The sequence below is a fragment of the Anser brachyrhynchus genome (genome assembly GCF_964034855.1).
Source record: "Anser brachyrhynchus genome assembly, chromosome: 12".
Lineage (NCBI taxonomy): Eukaryota > Metazoa > Chordata > Aves > Anseriformes > Anatidae > Anser > Anser brachyrhynchus.
The window spans coordinates 21,418,266-21,444,844 of record NC_137707.1 but is presented as its reverse complement, the minus strand read 5'-3'; the positions used below and the strand labels follow the sequence as shown (position 1 = coordinate 21,444,844).

The window sequence follows — 26,579 nt, the reverse complement described above, 5'->3', positions numbered from 1 at the left end:
TTCATCTGATAGTGGGCTGTTTTTGATAAATATTGTTCATAATGGAGAATTTTGGAATCACTAATGTGTGGATAGAACATTACTACTTTTTGACTGGAACCTCAGAAGCAGTTTTCTTCAGCAGCAGTCTTGTTAGGGATGAAAACTTAGGACAATGTATCTTGTTTAAAAATTGTCCAAGAGATTTCCCAATTAATTAGATCACAAGTTCAAATTTTAATAAGTGAAAACCTACATACACACAAAAAAGCAGTATTTTTAAAGTGATATGAAATAGGTACAAGAAGGCGCATTTCTTTTTCTTTTTTTTTTTTAATACAAAAAAAATCAACTCATATTGTATATTTAAGATGATTAATTAAACAAAAATGGAGTTCTCAGTCAGAAACTTAAGATAACTGTCAATTCTTTTAGGAGACCTCATAGCTTCAAAAAGTAAATATCCTCAGGATATTGTACATGTATATGCTTTGAGTTAGCAGTTAACTTTTATTATAAGGCAATGTTCTATGCATGTAAACTCTGCTACCCAAATCACCATATACTGGACTGAAGCTATCCATCTCAGGCTGTCAGATGGATTTTTGGCTGCTGTTTGGCTCACTGGTGAAGACCTGTACAGGTCATGTGTAAAATACTTCTATGCTTGAAATACCGCCCCCCCCCCCCCCCAAAAAAAAAAAGTGTTAAATGATAAAAATACAGTGAGCATTTGTGGAATGGACACTTATTCGTTAGGAACTAGAATGAAATCATGAAATTATTTCACAGGAGTCACTAAACATCACAAAACTACTTTCAGCACTGTGAAATAGCCATATGGATTGAATTATTATTTGATGTAGCCCTGTGCTAGTTTTTTCTTCTTTTTTTCTTTTCTTTTTGTTGTTGTTCTTCAAGAAAATTATTTCATCTCACTAAATTTCAGAAAAGAGCAGTGTTCTGTATTGTAACAAACAAACAAACACGCCCCCCCCCCCACCAAACTATCACAATTCCTGCTGATTGACAGCCATTTGGCAATCGGAGAAAAATAAATCAAAGACTCAGTGGGAACAGAAAATGCATTTCTTGATCAGGAGGTAGTGTCACTAAGCAAGAGTTAAAGCAGGCTGCAGGAGTACCACTGGGGACCTGCTCTAGCCTGTGCTAAATCTGCCATGTGAATACAAAGATCTCCAGAACATTGGGGCTGCATGCCATGTTCAGCTCATTCACTTACTAATGCCAGTGTACTGCAGTGGCTGTATAATCAGCTGGTGCCTTGAGGTGAAAGGTGCAAGATAGCTGGTAACAAAACTCCTTTCATAAGAAATCTTCTCTTCTTTACAGCCTCTTGTGGACCAGACCCACACAAAGAGGATGTAAGGCTTCTGTGACTTGATTGATTTAAGGTAGAAGAGGTCAGTCAGATGCAGGAGGCAGAGCACTGGATCTTTTCAGATAAACAGAGCCTGTAATTACAAGCCAGTTCCCTAAGTTTAAGATTTCTTGCAGACCTAAAATTAAAGCTGTATTGACAAGAAAACAGCTGTTAATATATTTTCCTTCTATTTCATAAAAGGCACAAAATTTGAGTATCTTCTCTTTGCTATGTAAACACAATTACAGATGATTGGGAAGGATAAAGTACAAAGGTGGCCTTCTAAGTATGCTTTCCATTACAGGAAAAAAACACTCAAAAACTCTCAGAACTTTTGCATAAACAAGTCTGTTTTAATAGGCATAATGTATAAATTGCTTTGATAACCATATTCCTCCTCTACCTTTATATTTTGAAGTATTCACTCTAGCTTTAATTTTATTAATGTATTTCTTTTATCTTTCATCTGAATAATGTTCTGTATGTAAAGTGACCAAATGTGATTAATGATGAATAGATTAAGATGGGACAGGGTGTTTGAAAAATGACTTAAGTAGTGCATGTAAGTCACTGGCTATAGTCCCAAAATGCAAATTCTGGTTAAGTTAATGACTGGAAAATCATGATGGCATTAGTGTATGAGTTCTGCATTATTTAAAATTGCTTTACAAACAATAAATAATTAGCATTTTACATTGGGGCTCATTAATAGTATCACAATTATTCCTATTGGCTTTAGTATTTTAGAGTAAAAAGCATACATATAATTGACTTACAGAAATATTATGATAATTTTTTGCTGTCCAGAGTTTGCAGGTTTTGCCTTGCAAATGGTATACTGAAGTTCACGTCCCATTAAAGGTTGGTACTTTATTAAAATGTCTGGAATAATCTTGTTTGCAATAGGCATGTCTGGTCTTTCTACAGAGAAGATTCTGAATATCCTTTAGGATGGGATTTCAGGAGGGGGAAATTTGTTAATAAGTTCACTCCTGCTTGACAAATGAGCATTATCGTCAATGTGGGGGCACATTTCCACTTATCCTTTTTGTAGCTGGAGAGGTTTATGAAAAATAAATTAATAATGCATACTAAATTATATCTGCAAAAGACATTTATGTATATATTGCTAGCTTCAAGACTGATTAGATTTACATTTCTTTAAAAATGTTTTTTTTTTCTTTTTTTTTTTCCTCACACGTCCATAATGCCTTTAGAATGCACTGCATGGTAGAAAAATGCCCTCTTGATTTCAACTGAATACCTGGAAGGAGTGTGTTTTTTCCCTCTGTTAATATGTACATGTGTTCATCTAGTGTTTGTGTTATTTTTCCTAAAAAGAGCCTGCTCTCTTGAATTACCCCAGCACGAATGTATGCCCTAGGATGTGAAAATCAGGAAAGTAGGTGTCTTATTATCATAATTTGAAAGAGGTCCACTTAATAATAGCCTGTATTACACAATAATCTGCTAACTATACAGCAAGGACTGTTTTTCAGCAGAGAACGTAAACCATATGTTTTAAATGCAGCTAAAAATGGATGCGGCATGCTATTTCCTTCCACCTCAGCCTGCAGTGTATTACTTAGATTTGCAAGGCATAGCCACCACTAGTACTTAACACTGCTGAAAGAGCCACCCTTCAAGGTTCTTTTAACCACAAAGAAAAGAGAAATATAGTAGCATCGATTGTTAAATCCTGGTGCTTGTTACTCACTGCCCGCACACAGAACATCATGCCTTTGTAGCAGTGAGGCGAGTTGGTATTTATCAGGGTTCAGAGCTAGTTCAGCCACACACTTGACAAATTATTTGTGGAATTGTTGTATTCACAGTCACTTAAATAAGAATCTGTCAACACAAGGCTGTGCTTTGTTGCAGCAGGTCTCACGGTTTTTCCTGCGCACTCAAAGAATGATGGATTGGAGGTAATGCAAATTCACTACCATTTTATATGCTGGTGCCTTCTTCATAGACAGGAAACATAGCTCAGTATCATCTTGTAAAATGCCTTAACTGTAAAGGCCTAGTTCAGTGTTGAAAGTGCTTTTTAAAAATGGTATGTTGGAACAGGGAAATGTAATTCAAATATTTTCCTCATGTCTCATTTTAAAGACTGTTTGTTGGAGCAGGTGTGCATTCAGATTTTCACAGGCTAAGTAGGACATATGCATATCTGTGGTTGGTAATTAAAACAAATTGATAAATACAATTATTTGATTTTATTGCAACTTAAAAGTTACTACTGCTTAACAGGATATTAAATTTAAAGAGCTCACACAACAGAAAAAATGCACGTTAGGTAACTTAGTGTGTGTTGTTTATAATATTTTTTTTTAGTAAATTCATTTGTCCAGTGAACAAGGCCTATCTTTAAAGCTCTATAACCAATATCAAAAATTACATTCTAAGGTTTAAAAAAAAAAAAAAAGATTCTGTGTCAGAGCAAAGCTTATAACAGTAAGTAAGAAGGTTGTCTACAGTGGCATACACCTTTTAGGTACTGTAAAAAAAAAAAAAAGGAACATTTTTTCACAAAAATAAGCCATGAACTTCTGGCCATGTTCTGCTGCAGCAGAAGGCAGTGCTTTCCTTTTCTTATCCTGCTCCCAAACCTCCCCAGCCCTGGGGGAGCAGGAGCCTGCCTGCACCTGGGCAGCACTGCAGGGGCATGGCAGCAGCCCTTCAGGGTGTCGAGGAGGAGGTAGAAGTAACAACATGCACTGGAAAAGGCTTTTCTGGAAAGTTCTCTGTGCAGTTGAATAAATGGAGTTATGGCCTATTTATCTCTCTCTTTTTCTTTCAGGTTGTTCAGGAAAATTGATCTTTCTGCACTAGGAAGAAGCGTGTCTGCAGGAGAGGACTTTCTCAGGGACTTGTTTCAAGGGTAAGGCATTAGTTTGCCAGGAGTTAAGGACAATTGCAAATCTTGTGCTGCCTCAAGTTCAGCATGCATTTCTTTGGTCCCCATAGTAATGGGGGAATTTCACAATGTGCACGAGCATTAAACAATAAACAATGAATTTTTTAGAGAGTAAGCATAGGGCAAATATTTCCTTGGATTAGTGCCCTAATGGGAGGTCCTGATCAATGCAGTATTGAAACCTTTGTGGATTATAATAGGCATTGATGAAATCAATGAATATCTCCATACACTTCAGGTGGACCAGATTTTAACCCCAGATACTCTGGACCTTAAGCTTTCAACTTGATCTGAGAAGGCACTTGAAATTGCAGTGTACTCTCATGGCATAAGTTTGCAGCTGGTGTGCACATCTGGACTGCAGAAAGCTGCCCTGGCATACTGCTGCCAATACTGCTGTACTACGCTGATGCTTCATGTAGTGCTCTTTAGTAAGAGCACTAATGTGTGATAGTCTTCTTTATTGACTGAATGAAAGGAAATAGTTTGACATTGAAGAGCATTGTCTTTTATATATATGCACTGCCTGGCCTCTTTTTGTTTCCTTTCTGAGTAGTGTACAGCGGCTTGCTCTGATTTTTTAAAGTGTTATATTTATGGAGAGCCATTAACGAGCAGAAGTTTGCACATCACGTGTGTGAAGGATGTGAGCGGGCAGCTCTGCGGGGTGGCACCTCCCAGCTCAGCACTGCGGCCTAGCCTGGCCTGGACACTACTGCTCACGCAGGTATTCCTGCAGAGCTGGGCTGTGTTCACAGAGGTACCTGCAAGCATTTAACTGACTTTATTTTTGTCAAAAAAATGGCTTTAATATAGCACTGCATAAAAATTAACCTGCTCCTGTTAGACTTACGCAACTCTGATGGCCTCCTGTACCTACATACCTTTAATCATGAGCTGGGAGAGCACCAGCATGTACTGGTACTAATAAAAGCCGGAAAGACCAATACGTACACTGAAGTGGTTGCTTGGGATGATGTGACTGCAGACACCGCTGTCTTCTGTTGGAGAGCTCACTGAAGATGCCTTTGCTTTGTAGGCTTTCTGTAGACTTGTAGGGACACATGTGTCTGGCAGACCTCCTGCAAGGCCTACACTCTTCCAGGGTATTCAGACTTTTATAGTATTTTCCCTAGCATCATTTCAAAGCGTTTGGAAGCTCAACATGATTTCAAAAACTGCAGATTGACTTGCAGTATGGGATATAGTATTTTCACTTGCGTCTAAAAATGATGTTTTGTGGCCAAAAATTAAACTGCCAAGAAATCGCACATGGTTCACAACACAGTTCTTTGATAACATTAAAAGTATATGTAATATTTTGAAATCACTAGCCAATTATTTCTAATAGTTTCATGATAATTTATGTAGAGAATCTCTTTGTTGGATGTGTTCCTGCTTTGGTTGAAATGTATTTTTGAACACTGTCACACATCCCCATTTGGCACCTATTTTGTTTCACTGAATTTCTTTAGTATGTCCAGATCTCTTGCCAATGTATTTGTGGAACATATTTTGACAGCTTTGTCACCAAATTTGTTACTTCTTGTATTTGGAATGGGTATCAAATTCCGGATTTTAATGTGTGCTTCCTTTTGGTATAGGCTCACTTGGATAATACCTTTGTTTTCTTGTATGGTGAATATAATAAGGTGAGTGAATATATATATATATGTTTACTCTTTTCAAATGTCATAAAGATTTAAAAGTTAATAATCTATTATAGATTTTTTTTATGTTTGCAGCTAATAGCAATATTAAGCAGAATATCTTTATATTTTAGAGTTGTGATTCATTGCTTATCCAAAGTTTATGATAATAGGAATAGTTAATATGTGAGGAAAGTAGGTCCTCACTACACGTTCTCTGCCTCTGTCTCTCTCTCTCTCTCACACACACACACACAATTTTATTTCAATATGCTTGGATTAACTAGACTATTGAATTTCAATTTGTTATGCTCATTTACAAAATAGTCTTATTCTTGAATTTGTTAGAGCTGAATGAAAATAGTGTGTTTAAGGCTGATCATAATCTTTCCCATCATGTTTTCCTTAATGTGGTATTCTGAGATTAAAAGAGATGACAAGATAATGTGTGTTGAAATATAAAAGTCAGTTTTGTGGCTTTGTGACAGCAGTCAGAAGGGGGGCTGCCTAGCTGGCCCACCCTGGGAGTGCCCTCAGACATTGTGTTAGTCTGTGATGTCTCCAGCCACGCCAGTCCCTGTTATTCCCTTGGAAAAAGCGCTTCCCGCAGCACTCTGCTGCATCATTTTCTATGTCCAGGTTCAGCACGGGGTGACAACTCTGCCCATACAGCCCTGCTTTCTGTGGCGCAGCTGCACTGCCCATGACCCTTGATTTGTTTGTGCCCAGAGGCTGATTGCCTATTGTCCAGCTGTTGGCAGCTGGCTTCTGAAGCCCTTAACCTCTCTGGGTGTATGTAGACCAAGATGGCATCCTTAATTTGAATGAATGAATAGGATATGCTTACTACTTTTAAAATATTGTCCAGCAAAATAGGCTGAAAAGGTTTAAAAAATTAGTTACCTTTGATAACAGAGGCTAAATGCGACATGGAAGATATATATTTTGGACTTCAGCTTAAATAAGTCTTTGTGGTTGCCATAGCTCCTGATTACTTTTGCCCAGTTGTGGATAGCATATATATGTATATGTGTAGCATGGAAATAGTTTTGGTTACCCTTAAAAGTAATCTTTGGAGCTTTGTTTACTGTGCTGAATAATATGTACCAAATAGGAAATGAATCCTGAAACAGCTGTTCTTGTTGGTTAAGTCCTCTTCTTATTTTTGTAATGTAAGGATTGGCTTTAAAATGTTATCAGTCTTCCTGAACTGATAGGCATTGCCTTTTACAAAATGTAAATCAAAATTTCCCAGCAAGAAAAAAAAAAAAGAATTAAATATGTTGAACAAAAATACAATTCTGAATCTAAAATATCTGTACAATAAATAACATTGTTTTTGAAGGGGACTGTCATGTGACAGCTCTAAAATATGCATCTTAACTTCAGTTCCTTGTGCAAGCCTATGTATTTCCTTTTTTTTAAGTTTTAGATGGCAGCTGCCCAAACAGTTCTATGAATTGAACTTAGATTTGAACCTAAAAGTAATTTTTCGAAAATAAATTTTTATTTTATGTCTTACAGAGACCATGATATGTAGTACTAGTGAAAAGCATTCACAACACAGTTCATTCTTTAATTCTGATTCTGTGGTCCTATGGAATAAGTTCTGATTCTTTGAGCAGTTTCTCTCAGATTATCTGGACAACTTGAGAGACAGACTACAATCAGGGCACAGACACAATTGGAGCATCGGAAGCTCTTCCTCCAAAGAAATAATATTAACTTAAGATGACAAAAGTAGGAAGGCTATTCTATGTCTGTACAAAATATAGCATATATACTGCATTTTCGTGTAACTTATTTCTCAAGCCTGAAGCCCAACTTAAGAGGGCAGCAATCATGTACCAGCTGGCAGCATTCTCCAGAGAAATAGAAGCAATAGGCCATAGAAATGGTCTGGTCATGACATACTTTTCTTCCCATTAGAGAAGAGAATAACAAAATAGCAGCTCTGCTGGTTTCATAATACCACAGAATTTCCTACAAAATAGTGGAGGCTAGGGCAAGATGTGGAATAAGTTACAATTATGAAGAGTAGACTGACCTGCCATTGATTCAGTTTTCCTTTTGCCTGGAAATTTTACATTATAAAATATATTTTTTCAAAACTTTGCATTATAGTATATATATTTTGCTTGTCAAATTTCTTGTTCAAATGACTGTCTTTATTACATTGAAATACTGAATTTCTGCAACTTGCTTTATTTTTTTCTTTTCTTTTCTCTTATTTTTTTCTCTTTCTTTTTTTTTTTTTCTTCTAACACAAAATAAATCAAACAAGGTAATAATGCCAAAGTAAATCAGACCTGTAGACTTGAAGGCATCATTTGCTGTTCAGCCTAACTTCATTGGAGTGTTAGTAGAAGACTAATTCTTCCAGACAACTTCTAACGAATTTCTAAATACACAAATAATTTACTTATTGGAGGTGATATTTATATTAAAAAAAAAAAAAGCAAAGAATAGACACACTGAAATATATTTATGGCCATGTAAAAAATTGAGTGACCTGTTGAAGATGCACATTGGTTCCTGAGAAAGACAGAAAATGCTTAGGAAGGTTCCATGAAACTCACTAAATTATTGTGTATATATAAGAAGTAATAATGTCATCTGTTTTTTTTTTCTGTTTCCTGTTGATTGACTTTTATAGCTTGCAAACATTATGCTGGATTGTAAATTGCAATAAATTTAATCAAGAATTATTTTATTCAGCCTACTAATGAGGAATAATAGCGTATGTATCAATTAGACATGTCAATTTGTGTGAAGAAATAGATTTACAAAAGGATAGTAGGTAAAAAATATCATTGGTATCAATTCACTTCATTATTTTTAATTTGCTCTGAATATTGAGTGCTTGCAACATAAAATCATTCCTCAATTAAAATAAAACAGCTGTACTCCTATCAGCTTTTCCTTGCTTGTTGCTGCTTACAGATTAGCAGTTGTCATTGGCTTCTGTCTCATGTCATTTCATTAATTTGAAACCATAAATGGGTAAAAAATAATATAATAATAAAAATCTTTGGCTTGTCCATTCATTAAGCAATGTATATATTATTTTTTCAGATTGCACTGAAGGAACAGAATTGTATTGGCAGCATATCAAAACTGTGACAAAATCCTGGCCTCTTCTCTTCTCCAGAATCAGCAAAGCAACAGTAGTTTGTGAGCACTTCATTCACTTTGGCACTTTTTTATTACTCTAGATTCCTTTTCTTTTTCCCTAGGCAATTTCTAGTAAACTAGATCCCACAAATGTGTTATAGTGTAAATATATTTTACACTTTACACTATTTATGTAATATATAATGGTTTGTAGCTTGCTTTCACCATAGAACCTAACGAGTCTCTCTGCTTCCTTTATTAACATGTCTGTGCCTTTATTTAGTTTTCCATGATAAAACAGAGCATGTTTGTGTTTTTGAGTGACATATGTAGCTCTGTGGTTGTCCTTAATTCTCTTCAAATAGATCAAAAGACTGACAATAAGAGCACATTTATAGAGAGAAGCATGGGAGTTGCAAAAGCTATTTCTGCAAACCCAGATGTGAAAATGTGGTGCATAATTTCTTCTGTTAAATTCTATTTTTCTAGTAATAAGTTCTTAACAGCCTTTCAAGATTTATATTGGTCTACCTTACCTTCTTATCATCTGGTTATTATTTTCATGGAAAGGTAAAAAAATAACAACAAACAAACAAACAAAAAAGAAAAACCAACCAACTTTTAAAGGTTACCCATATATCCTTACATAGGATATAAGTATGCTGGAAGAATGGATAATTACATGTTTTGGATTTGAATAGAAAAGAGTAGTCTCCCAGATGACTGTGGTTTCAAGAAATTAAGGTAAACTGTACTTCTGATTATTTCTTTTCTGCAGCCAGAGTTGCAAGTTTCAATACTTTTACATCCATCTGGATGAATGCATTTTTCCATGGTATATTTTTATTTTTTTGTTACCAGTGAGAGCTTTTTGATAGAACTCCCTAGAATAGAATTTTCATATCTGTAGGGAGGCCGAACACATGGAATCTGAATCCCAGTTAACAGTGAATTCTCTATTATGGGAAGTAAAAACGTATGAATGTCTTCCTCAGCTCTGAAAGTGGAAGCTGATGCTTCCTTGTATCAGAGAATTTAAACTAATGATTATTACAATGCTCTTCCGCTTATTTGCTTCTCCATAACTGGAATCAGTCTGCTAAGTTTGTGTGAAGTTTTTGGAGTTTATGCTAAAATTTCAACTAGCTGAAATTATCTGCATTTCACTACTATTGGAATGATAATATATTTAATATATTAAAATATTAAATAATAACAGTAATAATAATAAAAACACATGAACTATGATTCTTTCTATGAATTCACTGGATTTAAGGAAAAGAATATTGCAGAAGCTGAACACACCTTCAATTTTTGATAAACCCAGGGTGTCGTCATTTAACATTGATGATTTGTTAGAAAAAAGGCTATGTTAGTTTAATGCTGTACTTTTGAATAGGTATCTACATATTTCAAAACTGAATAAGAAATGTTGCTGAAAATCACAGACATGTCTAACATCCAGGTATGCAATTTATAATGTATAAGAGCATCCACACTGAGACCTGAGCTGATTAATTTATCCCAGATAGTATATCTCTGCAATCTTTCACACTGCATTTGGTGCCAGACTTCTTGGGTGATGTTTGGAGAAAGAATTTTTGCCTTCTGCATGACCAACAATAGAAAGCTTTCAAAAATCTGGGGGACAATGACAAACAGAAAGCGCATATCACAGGATTGATTGCTGAATTTCCTAAATTGTAATTAATTATGAGCTGGGACACTGTTATTTACAAATAAAGCTTGTTTACATCAGTTAGTATCAACACTGCCCATCGTTTTATATTTCCTCTTCATATTCCTGATTTTTATTTTTTTATTTTTTTATTTTTCTATATTGTAAGTTGCAAGTTGTCTGTGAAGTCCTGTTAGTGTTGGAATCAGTTCTGTGACTTTCTTCATTCCCTTTTGACAGAACTTCATTCCTACCAGATCTGTCCTGATGGGCTCTGGTGTGGACTGGCAGCTGTCTGTGCTCCCAGTCTGCTACCTAGGCACAAGTCATAACGTGGAAATTAGTTTTTCTTCTCTGTGGAGCACAACCACCACCTACCATGAACTATTATTCTCACTATAGTGTTGATACATCTGTTATCCAACTGTTGTGGCAGCTAAGCTTTAAACTTAAGATTTTATAAAGCTACCAATATGCAATCTAGGTTAATGGGAAAAGGAACACATTTTGAATGAAATCATGTCCTGGTTCCAGTTAGGACAGAGTTAATTTTTCCTCATAGTAGCTGGTAGGGTGCTATGTTTTGGATTAGGATGAGAAGAGCGCTGATAACATGCTGATGTTTTAATTGTTGCAGAGCAGTGTTTACACCAGGCCAAGGACTTTTCGGCTTCTCGCTCTGTCCTGCCAGCGAGCAGGCTACGGGTGCAGCAGGAGCTGGGAGGGGACAGACCCAGGACAGCTGACCCAAACTGGCCAAAGGGGTATTCCATACCATCTGACGTCATGCTAAACAATATATAGAGGTGGCTGGCCGGGGTGGGGGGCCGGCTGCTCGGGGATAGGCTGGGCATCGGTCAGCGGGTGGTGAGCAATTGCATTGTGCATCACTTGTTTCTTACACATTATTATTATTAATACTATTATCATTATCACTATTATTATTATTATTGTTATTATTATATTTCTGTCTTAATAAACTGTCTTTATCTCAGCTCACCGGCTTCACTTTCCCGTTTCTCTCCCCCATCCCAGAGAGGGAGGGAGGAGGGTGAGCGAACGGCTGTGTGGTGTTTAGCTGCCAGCCGGGTTAAACCACAACAAATCATTATAAAGAGAAAATGGAATTTTGTTTCCTCATGTTCTTGTAACAAACCCATCATCCTGTTTTTCTGTGCAGTAGGCAGTATTCATAGAATCAAAAGTAGATTGTTTAAAAACAAAATTGAAGTTAATTTCACCAACCATGTGTCAGAAAGTTCTACCCAGTTTGGACATTATTTGTCTATGTGAAGCAGTGATTTCATGTTTACAAGTTCAGCAAGACCTGAAGTGACTTGCTTTATACAGACATTTAGTATTGCCCTACACACCAATACTCCTTTAGTATGATAAAATATATGTCTTTGCCTCTTTACTAGAAGTTACAGAGAAGTCTTCTCATCATCCAGCTATGAAAAGCACCATGACTGGTTCTGCGCAGGAGCTGCATGAATACATGTGGAGCAGAAAAGTTGCTCTTTATAGCCAGCTGTAAAATTCTTTCAAACGCTGTGAATGTTAAGCCTGAGAAGGTTTTTCTCATTGGCGTTTTCTGAGATACAGATTAGCTTCAGCATACCAGCCTTCAGCAGTAAGTACGAGTTAAGATTTCCCTCCGAGCTTACACTTTATTGGTGAAACTCTATGTCAGACAGTCCATTTCAAGAAAAAAAGCAGCATTTGGTTCCACTAAACTACCAGAGAACTTGGTCCAGATTTGACAAACATTGCAATTAGTTGCTTTTGTATGCTTATGCACAGTGCAAATGCTGTAGAATGTTTTTCACAATACAACATTGCCAACTGATAATCACTGGAGCATTAAACCAAAAGAATTTGTGTATATCCTACAACCTGCAGAAGGATAAGAAAAAGTAAACAGAAACTAACAGCCGAATTTTTCTGATGATGCCATTCCTTGTGTTTAACTGATTCACTTTTAAATGTTACTTTTTGTCAGTTTCTCTAGAATCTGATTAGAAAACCCTAAACCAATGTGAAAATGCTTTTGTTTCTGTCCTAGTTTTGACTGTGTGAATTGTTTAGAACATTTTCAGTTTAATTATGCAGCACCAAAAGTTGCAATTAAACTGAATTTGCAATTGAAACTTCTCATTTTAGTTAACTGTCAAATTTACCATTGCATTGTGAAACAGGGGCCTTCACTATTGTGAGGTGTTTTTGAAAAAAAAATAAATAAAAACCAGACTTTTTAAACAGGGGAAAAATGTCAAATCTCTCAGTCCTATCACAGTGAACTATTGATTTAAAGAGATATGCAAACAACAAAGCAAGCGACTCTCTAAACACAGTGGCATCTTTTCTAGGTGTTGTCTTGAATTATTTGGACACTATAAATATGGGCAGTATTGAATGAAGTCTTTTAATCTATTTTGTGAAATGTATCTTTCAAAGGTAGGTAGAAGGTAATGTTGCTTTAAAGTAATCTTGTGATAACGTATTTGTTTTAGGGATATCTGACATGCCATGTTTTACCGGGTGCTATGACGCAATGTGATGGATATTGTGTGTTATATAAAAGACTGTACAAATCTTAATATCTCTGTTCCTCTGTTTTAGCATGTGATGTACAGCTCTGTGTACATAGAGCATCTCAGACTAGTGTCTGAGACTACCCTTTTCCTCTAAGCCCTAGGCATTTTTATCACTGTGCCAATAAAAGGAAAGGGATTTATGGGGTACTGCTTTTTAATTCATTCAATTCTCTGTTCATTGTGAGGTTAATGTTGTTGATCTATTTTTCTCTTGAAACAAATAAAAACAATATGTGCTGACACTGACTTTGACTTTTGACATGGGAGATAGAGGTCAACATTTAATTCTATATTTATAGACTACATGAACAATATTATCTGTATTAAAAACTGTTCACTCAGTCCTTGTCATTTTACAACTTAGTTCAGTAGCTTATATCACACTGAACATTTTCTCCAACTGTGATCAAGGTGCCATCATTCACAGAGCTACACTTAAGGGGTTGTCAGCCTTTCCATTAAAAACACCTTTTTTTCAGGGGTTCATAACTTGACTAGCTAAAAAAATTACATCAGGACAGACCTGGGGCTTTAATTTAAACAAAATATACATTTAAAAATAGCCTAAAACCACAATCCCCACCCCTCCCCCACCAAAAAAAAAAAAAGCTAGGAAAAAAGCTAGGAGCTGATTGGCTTATCACATGTTCAGTGGCCATTTTTACTTATCATATTAAAATGATTTATCAAGCAGATATAATATTACCTAAACATTCATCCATTTATTTCTTTTTGAAATATTCTTGTCTGTTTATATTTGAGAGGTTCTTGTCTGTCCATTACTAGACCTCTCATGCCCAGACTGCTCAGTTATTGTATACGCCTACCACGGTTAGTGATGAGATTATTATAATTACTGTGCATAGTACAACTGTACCTGTGGAAGTTTATACTGCTGAAGACCACTTTCCTTCTCAAATGGAAATAAGCCCTTATAACCAAATTTTTACTTACTACTACTTTTACTTTTTATTACTTCTGCAGGAAAGGAGAAGGAAGATAACCCAGTTTTATCCAGACTGGATGCAGAGGTACTATGTTTATGCATGAGCATTCCTTGCAATATGGAACAGACCCTTCAGATCCTTGCGACAGGTAAATCTGAGATGATTCCACTAGGACAAATCTTTAGACAATCAGAGTTATTCTCACTTCCCTGGTATAATGACCTTTGCTAATTTTTTATCAGCTAAGGCCTGGCACTTTGGTGTGTTATTTCTTCCTTGAAAGAACTATTTTGTGAAACCTAGTGAAAAATATATATATATATATATTAAAAAATATAATATATATATTTTATATATATATATATATATATATATTTTCCCCCAAATTGTAACAAATGCTGTGGGGCACTGTTATTCTCACAATATGGTAATTCTGGGGTAACTCCATCTTTGGTTCTTATAAATCACAAAGTATTAATTTAAGTGAATGAGTCATTATAACTTGAAATGTATTAAAGAAAAATCCTGCCACCATGTTGTAAATTGGAGTCAGTGGTTTTACTAGCTTGAGTAAGCATACTTTGTTTTATTCATGTTTTTAGGGTCCAGTCCTTTGGTGTACCTTATATTCAACAAAAAAGATGAAGTACCAATGCAATTAATATTAATCCTAATTTGTTTTCAGAGATTATTTTGTCTTCCTTTGGTCAATGGCAAGAAATTTGAGATTACTGCCTATTTGCATTGGAAGATAACATGAATGTTTTCCATAGGCCACATAGATGCTTTATCCATGTAAATATGTAATTCACTGCTAGTAAAAGAATGAAAAAAATGCATTAACCCTTACAGTTTAATCTATGAGTTTTTAAAATGTCTAAGTATATACCACATTTATATAATAAAACAAAACAAAAAACTATTGCAATCTGTAAGTGTTTGAAATATGTGGGGTTTTATAGTAGTATGCATATATGGTGGTCCATGGTAACTGACAAGTTTGTTTTTTTTTTTTTTTAAGTAAAGCTTATAGAAATTAATATGCAATTTTTAAAGTGTTCAGTAATTTGTATATAGGTCTTGGAAGACAGAGAACCTACCACATTTTTTATGTGTCTATCTTAATAAGGGCTGTGAAACTGAAACACTGATGGATCATGTTACGTACCATGCATCTCCGAAAAGATTTTCATTAAAACGAACTCATAAAGAGACTTAGTGCTGCTTCTCAGCAGATGTCAAGAGGTGTTTATTTGCTTTATGGAATTCTTACTGCTTATATACAGAGAAATGGAGAGGACAACTCTGAAGGATCTGGTTAATTCTTGTAGGACTATTTAATATGGATATCATTAGCATTAAAAGTGTACAGGAGGTTTGGTTATATGTTCTTTTTCTAACGAGCCCTACGCTTGCATTGAAACTATTCCAGCTATTGGACTTACTTGGGAAAAAAATAGAAATATAGCTTCCTGATGTGGAATTCTGAAGTAGAATAACATAGGGGCTTCTTTTAATAGTCAAACTTTTATTTTCCATTAGGTTTCTTTCTTCCCTTCACTCTTTCAGTCAATTCTCTGTTAAATAACTCTTGCTCTATTTCTGGCACTTTTGAAGTTTATTTTTCTTTCCTTGTCCTTTTTCCTTCCATCTGTTTGCTGGTTTCATTGTCTCTTAGCTGCCATTCCCCATTATTATATCCTTCAATCTGCAAATCCTCTCCCATATGTGTTCTTGTCCTTTCCTAGGCCTCCTGCCTTTTGATTTTTTCCAGATCTCATTTCCTTTTCACCTGATCTGGCTTTATTCAACTCTGCTCCTGTCTATCTTTCAGCCTGTCTCAGGCCTCCCTTTTTCCCTCTGTCCAGTTGTGGATCCATAAACTAAACAAGACTTTGGCAGCAGATGTCAACAAATGTGGTGTTCAGACCAGAGCTTGACAGCTGCAAAAGGAAAATGGGGATGTAAAAGCCAAACTTTTGATTCGGCTGGTGTGAATACTTTTTAATAGATAAAATATTCAGTGAATACAGCCTTTTTTCTGCTTGCAAATTTTCTTGCAACAGATTGAGACATTCTGTATTTTACTTAGTTAATATTAATTATGATTTTTTTTTAACTTAAATTTGAATCTATCTTTTCCTTGTATGTTTGCAACAGTTTTTGTAACGAATCACACTTTATAGTGTCGTAATCACTTGCAAAGATATAAAACATTATTATGTAAGTTCTTTGGAATTATGAAACTAAGAATTGTGAACACTGAAGATTCTGTAAACATAAAACCGAAAATTCATAATTATACATTTTATAGCTGGGACATTATTTAAATTGAAATTTAAGATATTATTTGAGGTTAGAATTTATTTTTTCCAGTAAGAAAGTTTAAAGAACAGCCATACATTTTCACATGAAATTACATTTTAAGTTGGAAATGACCAAATGTCAGTTATATTTCCCAAATCCCTCTAAAATTTCTGAACAAGGAATCTTAATAATTTGTGAACTGCCTGATCTCTGTAAACTGGGTATCCTGCATTTGTGCTATCTAAAGATGAAGCTTTAAAGATATTGTCAAAGAAATTGTCTGGGTTTTGCTTGTTTTGTTTTATTGGTGGCATGTTGTTGTTGTTGTTGTTGTGGTTTTGTTTTGTTTTTAACCTGTCTTTTTTTTTTTTTTTTTTACTGAGAAGGGCTGCACTACGTTCGCAGGAATGCCGGCACAGTGGGAATGTCAGTGTATCTGTGTGTGTCAGGTGATAATAGAAGTGCACATCCCTGTAAATAGTAAACATATTAACACCATGTTATCCCTAAAACACTATCTAGTTATGATATATATATATACACATATACATAATGATATCTCTATCAAAACTATATAAAGACATACTGAATTTTAAATGAAAGCCTAAAAGGCTAATCTAGTAATTGCACACCCTGTCCACAAGACTGTTAAATCATGTCCCATTCACTCGAAACTATTTCAAAATGTTTGTTCTTGCTTTAAATAAGAAAAATTAAAACAAATAAACAAAAAATTGTTTCTACATTAGCAGTGTTTTAGTTACCCAATTGAAAAAAAAAAAAAAAAAAAAGTAATTCCCCAGCCTGAAGGTATTTTACAGGATTATATTCTTTGTTAAAGGAAGAAGAGGTGTAACCTACTGTCTGGTGACCTTTATTTTGGCTGAAGACTAATAAACATTGAGCTCTGCAGAGTGAAAAGTCTCCCAGGAAATTGCATACTAATATCACCTTATTTACATTATTGTTTTCTAGTTCAAATAAGGGTGGTATCAGTGCTATGGAGAGTTTTGCCGCTCTGTTTAGTAGCTGAAAAGCTGCAGATGTCGCCTCTCTCCCACCCCAATGGGTGTTTCTGCATGTCTGTCCCTCACTGCCCTCTCCAAAGCAAGGGGCAGGTATTCTTCTCCAAAACGGGATATCGTTGAAGCCCTCTGCTTCTCTTACAGCTTCTTCCCCAGCAAATGTTGGCTTAAATCTTTTTAGAGAAAACTGAAGGTGTCCTGGATTTCTTCCCATGCTTGAGGATAGAGGCTCTCCTCTGTGGCTTTTACTCTAGTCTGAAGCAAAACCCAGATTCCTGTTTGCATTGACACTATTTTGTCTTGCAGGCAATCCCAGTGGCCTTACTCTACAAGAGGAGGAGAGGACCATGAGCTCTTCTGCATGTACAGCTAAAGGTGAGCACATACCTTGTGAAAAGCAACACCACTACTTTGCTGGGTGGTGAACACAGGGACACCAAGCTTGCATTAAGACCCATCAGCAATATCCTTGAACCAATGCACCTTCAGAAGTGGAAGAACTGTAATGAAATATTTTTTGTCTAAAGAATGTTATTGCTTGCTGCCTGAGAACAGCCCACATATGTGGAATCTACCCACATACGTGCTTAGTACATATGTAAGTATGCTGTTTTCACATCTATTTACTTAAGTTTTTATGCCTGTGAAAGGGAAGAGGGGAAGAAAAGAAGTGACTCAGGGGCTGGGTATCTGCCTCTATTTGTTGGGAAGGTGCTGTCTCCTGAGACATTGTTTACCCATCTTAACTGGTAATGATCCTCCAAAGCTCAAAAAAACAACCACAGCAGTGATGAATGTTTGCTGATGGACATCAGATGTTTTGCTGGTGTTTAAAAGAGTCTAAAAGAAATCAGATTCCTCAGTCTTCAGCAGAGTTAACAGGTGTTTGTATCAGAGAGGTAATGAAATATTGCCTCAGTTAAGGATATAGTGCTGTGGAGTACCCATAAATCAGAATATTCTTCTTGTTCTGAGCTGACTGAACTTGCTTTCAGTAGTTCAGCGTATCTTTGTTTATAAATCTAAATGCTATTGTGTTGTATTGTACTTTGCAGTGTAATAAATTGTAACATTCAACATTAACTGGTCAGGCTTCAGTGATAACAAAAGTTCAGCAGGCTGGTGGCACTCTGATCAATATTGCTTTCTATTTATAGTATAGTTACAAATTGAAGTTTTATTTAAATTAGACAATGCTGAGAAGCTTAGAGTAGATCAATAAGCTAAAATACAGTAACGGATTTTAATTCATGTCAAATATGCTGCTACTGTTTTGTCACATGCATCCTTAACGTCTCTTAAACAAAATCACATTTACGTATACCATAACAGACTGTTGTCTGGCAAAACTGCAAAACTGTTTTAAAGAAGAAAGACTGTCACTGTGCAATGAGCAGCAAAGGTGATGGGTAGGAGAGAAAAACAGAAAATAGTTTGTGTTTGGTTAGGGATTTGTTGTTTGCTTGATTTGCTGTTTTCTTTCTCAGTACAACAGTCTGTTTTCATATTCAGTGCATCAGATTAGCCCAAAGTATTTATAGAGTGTATACCACATAGCTAGTGCTAATGCTTTGATTCTGCTCTCATCTTTGCGCCAACATATACCATACCCAATGACAGCAGTACTATTTTTCTGTGACTTCATCTATGTTGTGAAATTAGATTTTGGTTCAATATAACAAGTCTTGTTTTTAGAGACAGGTACAGCCACCAGATCTTGAGTTTTGACTGGTGATATGGAGACACAACAACAATTGAAAAATACTTTTAGGACTTTTGGTTGAATTAAAATATGAGGTTATCCTCCAGTTGTTAGAATTTGATTTCTGTCAGTTCTATGATTAGGTGATAGTTCATATGATAGTTCAATGATATCTGAACGGTTCAACCTGAGTGCGTATATCAGCTGAAAACAAAGGAGATGACATATTCCTGCACACCCACTTGACACAAGAAGGGAATTATCAAGCATCTTAATTATTATATTAATCATCACGGTCAGTTTGCAGAACTAAGAAAGTCTCTCTAACACTATCCAAAATAAACTTAAAATGATGGTGCCTGAAACATGAGTACAGAGATTTAACAAAGCCCCTGATTTCTCTCAGAAAGTGTTTTGAGATGGATGATTAATAGGGGCACTTGCCATTAGACACTGTTAATTTTTAAACAAGATCTAAATCTTCTCACAAAAATTCGCATTTTGTTCTTCCAAATGCAAGCGTAGGTGTTTTAGAGATGGGGGAATAATTCAGTCTGACCTTCTAGGTGCTGCAGGTAATAGAAACTTGATACAAAAAAATTAAAAAAAAAAAACGTTTATACTGCATTGCTAACAAGTCTTAGAATTTCACCCTCCCCAAAAGATCCAGCACTTCCTTTCCAACATAGTAATTCTAAATGGCAAAGCCTGAGATAAACGTCCTATCCACACTTCCTTAACCTTCACATCTCCTTTGGGTCACACAGATATGGTGGTTCTATGCATTTATATACTATTCCCATACTATTACTTTATTCAAAACCTCAGCCTGGATTTGACTGCTGTTTTTATTCCTTTTCACTTGGTATTTCAGAGAAGAGCAAAGGCAGGCCAGAGAAATAAAATGAGTAAGGAGGAGTGAGACACGCTATCTAGCAATGGCATCTTGCGTGGGGATGAAGGGCACTGAACATCCTCTGTTTGGTGTGGAAGGGTCTGAGCCCATGGGAAAGTAACAGCACAGCTGACTGTTTTGCAGTTTGCCCTTTACTGGTACCTTTGTCTTCTGCATTATCTTGTCAGTACTTTTTGCACACTGCCTGGTAGTTGTGTACCCTGAAGTGAAGTTGTCTTTTTCTTCTGGCCTTATGTTTACCTACGAGTCTCCCTTCCTTGTTTTATTTTTTTTTCAAAATTTTTTTTTTAATACGTATTTGGTTTTATTTCTCTCCCCTCTTTGCTGCCACTAGACAGTTCCCCATTCTTTTACTGATTGCTCCAGCTGCCCACATTTTTGGTGTGTGAAATAACTTTCACACCAGACAGAGGAGGAGGTAAAGAGGAGACTTAACTTCAGCTGTGGGCACAGCTTGGGGGGAGCTGCTTTCTAGCAACGGGAAACATCAGCATCTTATGAAAGAATTTCTGGGGTTGGTATTCCCCAGATCAAAATGTAAAAGGGACTCCACTTCATCCAGAGATTATATTTACGTATGTGTGTGTATACATGTATACACGCACACAAAAATAATATATTTTCTTAAATCTTGACCTTCTTTCAGGAGATAATCTTCCTCCTCCACCCAGCAGCGATGAGAATCTCCCTGAGAGACCTAAACCTACAAAGTGTAAAAATGGGAGAAAGATTATCTTGTGCCTTTTCTGTTTTTTTTTGTCATCATTCTCCTTTTTGGTTGGATGACAGCACCACGATCTACAGAGAGAGTGAGACAAGCAAATTGGCTGTACTCTGCCCCATTTGGCAGAGAATACTAAGATCCTCTGAAATTAAAGTTCATAGATTTAATAGCATTTTTGAGACCTCATCTTGCATATTAGAACTTAGCCAGGTATTAGGTAATTTAGACAATAAATTCTCTTCAAAGTGACCCATCATCTTAGTATTTATTTTTTATTTTTTTCTAGAGGATGTAAGGCATAAAAGCAAGCTTTGTAGTTTTATATCTGTCAGCATGTCACATAAATATCTCAGTAACTACTGATCTTATCACCATAAAACTTCCATTTATACAGTTAGACATGTCATGTTGGTCAGTTGCACAAAAAGTTAAGCACATGCAATATTAAACTCCAACCCATGCCAGCTCCATTAGCCCACATCTTGAAGTTCTCTCTGAACACTATTAGAGGAGAAGTGGGGGAGGAGGAGGAAGAGCAGACGGCGGACTCAGATGAGGATGGACGCATGTTGAAAATTGCTGAAATGATGAAAGGGATTGCAGAGGGACGTTTGGAGTCCCAGTATTTCCCCCCAAATCAAAAGATATATTTTCTGTTTGATGAATGACTTTAATAGTTTTAATGACCTCATATAATTTGATTGTATTGTTCATTTTTATTAGATCAGTCTAGCAGCGTTTCAAGCTATATCACCTTTGCATGTCCAATCTCAACATGCCATCTTAACACTTAGATTACTTTTGCAGCATTTTAAAATAACAGCTAAATTCAGCAAGTACTGAAGTTACTTAATTTTTAGGGTTGAGGCTGGTTTCTAACTCAGATTTGGCAGGAATGTGTCTTTAAAGAGCAGTGTATGCAATTAGTTATCTGGAGTAAAGTTTATTGGGAGTAATAATTTAGAAATTATGCAATCTGTTGATTTATGTTTTTAAAATTCCCATTAATACTGCAATTAATACTGATTACTTCTTGTAAGGTCTGCTGCAGTTTGTGTTTTAGGCCCAGTAGGCTGAAGTAGTCCATTTCTAGAAGTATCTTGCACAGTAAGTTATTTGTAAGGCCGGGCTTCCTCAGACTAGTGATGTTAAAGAACAGTTTTATAAAACCATGCATGCTTAATTGTGTGCCTAATTTGACCAAGTAATTCATACCTTTTAAGTATGAATGCTGTAGCAAACATGACTGAAAATATGTAAGTGGTCCACTGTGAGGCCTAGACACTAAATTGGCTACTTGCATGCACATATGTGCTTCCACAGATACTTGCAGCAAATTGCAGGTAAGTTAAGCATTAAGTGCCAGGCATATATTTGTGCTTGGGCAAAATGATCCAGCCATTGGAAAATATTAGAAGATTCATTAACTTTGGATCTTTATTCTTGTTTTTACATTTTTATGGATTTGGCAGGGTAGCACATTATTTTCTCAAAGAAATGCAGAGTACATATCCCATACTATTTTCTACAGAAATACACGAGGCTGCATTTTCTTTTTGGCAGGGCTGATAGCAGAAAATCTCTTTTTTCTGTTGTTAACGATACAAAATTGGCTTTGCTCTGGTATTCCCCACAGAAAATAGTGCACTAAAAGTAGTGGTGTTTAAATTTGGATGTCTTCAGGAATGTCACAATATAAATATATTGTGACAACATATGTCAAAAATTCAGAAACAGTAAAATACTTGCAATGCTATTAACACACATACTTACGTAGTCTCCAATTTTTCACTTATCAAACTGTGTTTAATTTAAGACTTGGTTGAGCATGCTTGTCAGTGAGTCCACCATTGGCATGACTGGTCATTATATAAATATTAGAGCCAACCTGGATATGCCAGCATCCCAAATGAAGAGGAATCAAGGAGAATTTGAGTAGTGGCCTTTTTCCCTTCTTCTGAAGGAGACATTATCAACTCATTAGCTACAAGCCTGCTCGGAGGCCCCAACTGTGACTCTTAAAGCAAGAAATACATTTCTTGTAGTTAAGATTGACTTTCAGCATGCCAGCTGTCCCTCTTTTGGAAGGATTGGCCTTATTTTTCAAGTAGAACATGTGCCATCTTGATTACCCAAACTCTTAATTCAATGCTGTTTAATGCTTTGTCTCCTCAAAATATCCCTTATCTCCAGCTTTGATTGGTGGGTAGATGTACCAGTACTGATCAGCTTAATTACCAGTGTGAGGTAGCGCAATGCAGACATGAGGTAGCAGCACACCTTTCCCAGCATTCTGAGGTAATTAACCAAAAAATATTTCCCTGCCACCTGTCTAGCCTTGGAGAAAATCCAGTTTTCTTTCCAAGCTAGGAGAATGGGGGATCATAGCAGAATTTGGGTAGCAGGATGGTTTATCCATATTTTCTGTTCTTTTTTGTCAACTACAGTGGTCATTCCAGAGGCTAAGACTGCTTTCCTCTTTCTTTCCCAACTTACAGCACGGCTTCTGCAGCAAAGAAACTAAAGAAGTAAGGTGAGCCATACAGGAAATTATGGGCTATGATGTTCTAGGGTCTGTGAGGACAGGAGTACTAAATGTACCTTTGGATGGATTAAGTGCAAACACAAACAAGGTTTGGTCTTACTGTGGCCCAGCTAAAATTACTAATTTTCTCTCAGTTGTTCAAAGCTTAAACACAGTCTGGCAGCATATTAAAAACTTAAATTTTGTGAGTGTTCAGTACTTAGATGAAATGTGCTGTAATTCTTACCATGCCTGAGTGAAAACATATATAGTCTATTTACATTAATTATCTACAGCAAATTAAATAAAAAATCTCTCACTCCTTGGTGCTTGCATTGATAAAGTGTTCAAAACCAAAACCAACACTATAGAACATCACAAAAATATAACCTGCATAACATAATGTTGCTTTTGGCGTAATTTATTTTGAATAATTTTACATCTTGTATTTAAGCTTATACTGAAAAGGCATGTCATGAAGTAAAAAGTGCTGACAGTAATTCTGGACTAACTTCTGAGTTCTGATGGCTTTCCATATACATGGAGCATAAACTGTGTGCACTAATGGGTGTATTTATCCATCCATGAAGAAGACATCTATGGTTAAAGTATCCCAGCTAACCTAAAAATATTTTTCAGTGACACAGACATACCATACAGTATCAAATAGTCTTTAACTGGTTTTGATTCAATGAAGACTGTACAAACCAAATAACCATTGTACTGAAGTCCATTCACATTTTTTGTTTCCAGAAAACAACTCACGTTTGAGACAAGTTCAATTATCTGTGGTTAGATTTTTTATTTTTTATTCTTATGCTAGAATAGTTATTCTGCCATAGTTCAGGAATAGCTAATGGAATTTCATTCAAGCCTCATTTAAAAAACAAAATCCACGCTTTTTGGCAGGATACAAGTGGGAAGAGATTTAGTCCACAATATATATTTTATTCTGGCATATAGGAGAACAGTTGGTGGAAAATGGTTTCCCCTGTAGCCCGTTAGAAACTTAACTATCTGTCAGTGATTGCTATGAATGTGGTGCATGACATGTCATGAAAATTCACATAAATAAAAAGGGAAAAGCATCCTGTTTCATGACTGCCTCTATGGAACGCTCGGGAAGAAATCTATGATGAGGAGAAGAGAAGGGTTTTATATTCAAAATTTTTAAAAGTAAGTCTCTGGAGCCCTGGTGGGGGTAGTGAGACCTTCTGCGGTAGTTGTTCTAGAATTACATTTATTTCTTTGTCTATCCTGAGCTGAGGGTAATGAGGGAAGTTAAAAGGGAAGTTGTCATTGTCAGTGCTCGTTTGGTTATTGACTCATTGTTCTGAATCATCCCAGTTGTAACCAGGACACTGTGATACAGACAGATCTTTTTTTTGTAAAAAAAAAGAAATTTAAAGTTGTTGAAAAAATGTAAAAAATAAAAAATAAAAATATCATATGCTGCACAGTCTATGAAAATTTATAGAAGTGGAATTAAATTGTTTATGGCCTACCACATTACTGACAGATAAAATGAGGTTTCAGCTATTGGGTATCTGGGTGTACTTGAGCTAGTGACTCTTATCCCTGTTCCTGTAATACTTTTTAGTCCATTGCAATTTTTAAGAACTTTAGAAGTGTAGAGGAAGGAACCTGTTAAAAAGATCTCGCTTCCACTCACTTCTGTTTAGCTGCAGCCTGATAAACTTGCTCTGCAGTGACCTGTGGCTGTAACTGAGGTCAGCAGGGGTGCCAGAATTAATAAAATGCACATCGAGACTTCAGACTCTGCCCATTTAACTGCAGAGCTCTGATGTTTGGAGGAAATATTCCCCCACTTGCTCTGTTTCAGCTCAAATCCGTGTAGTAAAACCGCTTAAGTACGTATTTTTATTTATTTATTTTTTGGAGCAGTGATTGTACTGTTTGCTTGGCTGTTTTTGTGAGAATATTCAGGGCTTTTACCAAGTTTCATCCTGTCATATTAGGCTCCCAAAACCTTAAATTTAAGGCTGTGATTAGGTCAAAGCTCTCCCAGAGTATGCAAAGGGACAAACTACTGGGTTTTATGAGCAGAACATGAAGGTGTATGCTGTAAGATGCAGGGAGAGAGACTTTGTTGAGTTTGGGGGTTTGTTCCCAGGACAGCTAATTTAATGGCCTAGAGAAAAGAAAGGAACAAGCACTGATGAGCTCGAACTTGTGTGTAAAAGAGAAAAACGCTTCTGAAGCATCCAGATTTTCTGAAGGGACCTGTCAGGCAGCTGGTGAGGCCCTTAGTGTGGGTGGCAGGCTGGGGACAGTGGTGAAGGCCGAGCCCTCAGAGGAGGCCGATGTAAGCGCTGGAAAGGCCGCAGCAGCGCAGGGCACAGCTGAGGTGGGCACCCTGTGGTGCAGCATGGGCTCAGGGCCCTGAGGGCTCCTGGGCCAAAGGACAGGAGGCCGCTTGGTGCTGTTAAGGCCTGCAGGTGGTCCCAGCATCTGGCAGGTCTCTGGTTGTCTGCAGCTCTGATGTGACAGTTTCTTAAAGCAAAACTGCCACTTTGAGGTATATATAGCTCATGTTTCTCAACACAGCAACTTGCAGTTTCAGTCATTCCATGGAGTAAATTGTTTTTGTATTACTGGTAGATTATGTTGTTTTCTTTGTTTGTTTTAAGTAATAAAATTTACCTTTAAATATCTTGACAATTTTTATAAAATAAAGTAGTTTATTGGTATTTCTCTGTGATAACTGAGGCATTGACACCTTTGGGCAATGCAGCAAGTCCAAAGATTTAGGCCTAGGCTATAGTGGACATTTCCATGTAGTCAGCAGTGCACACCTGTGTTTTGGTGACAGGAACCACAGGAAACCCCGTCTGCAGCTGAAAAGTAAAATGATTTTACCAATTTGTCTTACCTCCTGTTTAAAGTGTAAAAGGAAGCCAGCTGAATATTTTAATTGAAGCAAACCATTCCATGCTTAGTGCCAGGAAAGTTGTTTAGCAGTAACTTTGAAAAATCCTCAGAAATAAGAATTTATTTTAGAATACTCTTAGTTCTTCAGCGATATATATATAAGTAGGTTACTTGAAGTACTATCCATTTTTAGTTAAATGACCACTGAGATCATTAAT

At 36.3% G+C, this 26,579-nt stretch overlaps 1 protein-coding gene across 1 annotated transcript in view; it reads left to right on the top strand.

Annotated features, from left to right (window-relative positions):
• Nucleotides 1–26,579, top strand: part of LOC308176504 (uncharacterized protein) — a 424,460-nt gene that overhangs the window by 290,610 nt on the left and 107,271 nt on the right. Inside the window, exons 20-29 of the mRNA XM_080552300.1 lie at nucleotides 2,171–2,224; nucleotides 3,245–3,291; nucleotides 4,170–4,250; nucleotides 5,891–5,938; nucleotides 9,011–9,109; nucleotides 11,365–11,491; nucleotides 12,149–12,360; nucleotides 13,097–13,184; nucleotides 14,309–14,419; nucleotides 16,965–17,978. Coding sequence (XP_080408426.1) covers nucleotides 2,171–2,224; nucleotides 3,245–3,291; nucleotides 4,170–4,250; nucleotides 5,891–5,938; nucleotides 9,011–9,020 — 240 coding nt within the window. The 3' untranslated portion in view covers nucleotides 9,021–9,109; nucleotides 11,365–11,491; nucleotides 12,149–12,360; ... (1 more) ...; nucleotides 14,309–14,419; nucleotides 16,965–17,978. The remainder of the gene's footprint in view (nucleotides 1–2,170; nucleotides 2,225–3,244; nucleotides 3,292–4,169; nucleotides 4,251–5,890; nucleotides 5,939–9,010; nucleotides 9,110–11,364; nucleotides 11,492–12,148; nucleotides 12,361–13,096; nucleotides 13,185–14,308; nucleotides 14,420–16,964; nucleotides 17,979–26,579) is intronic.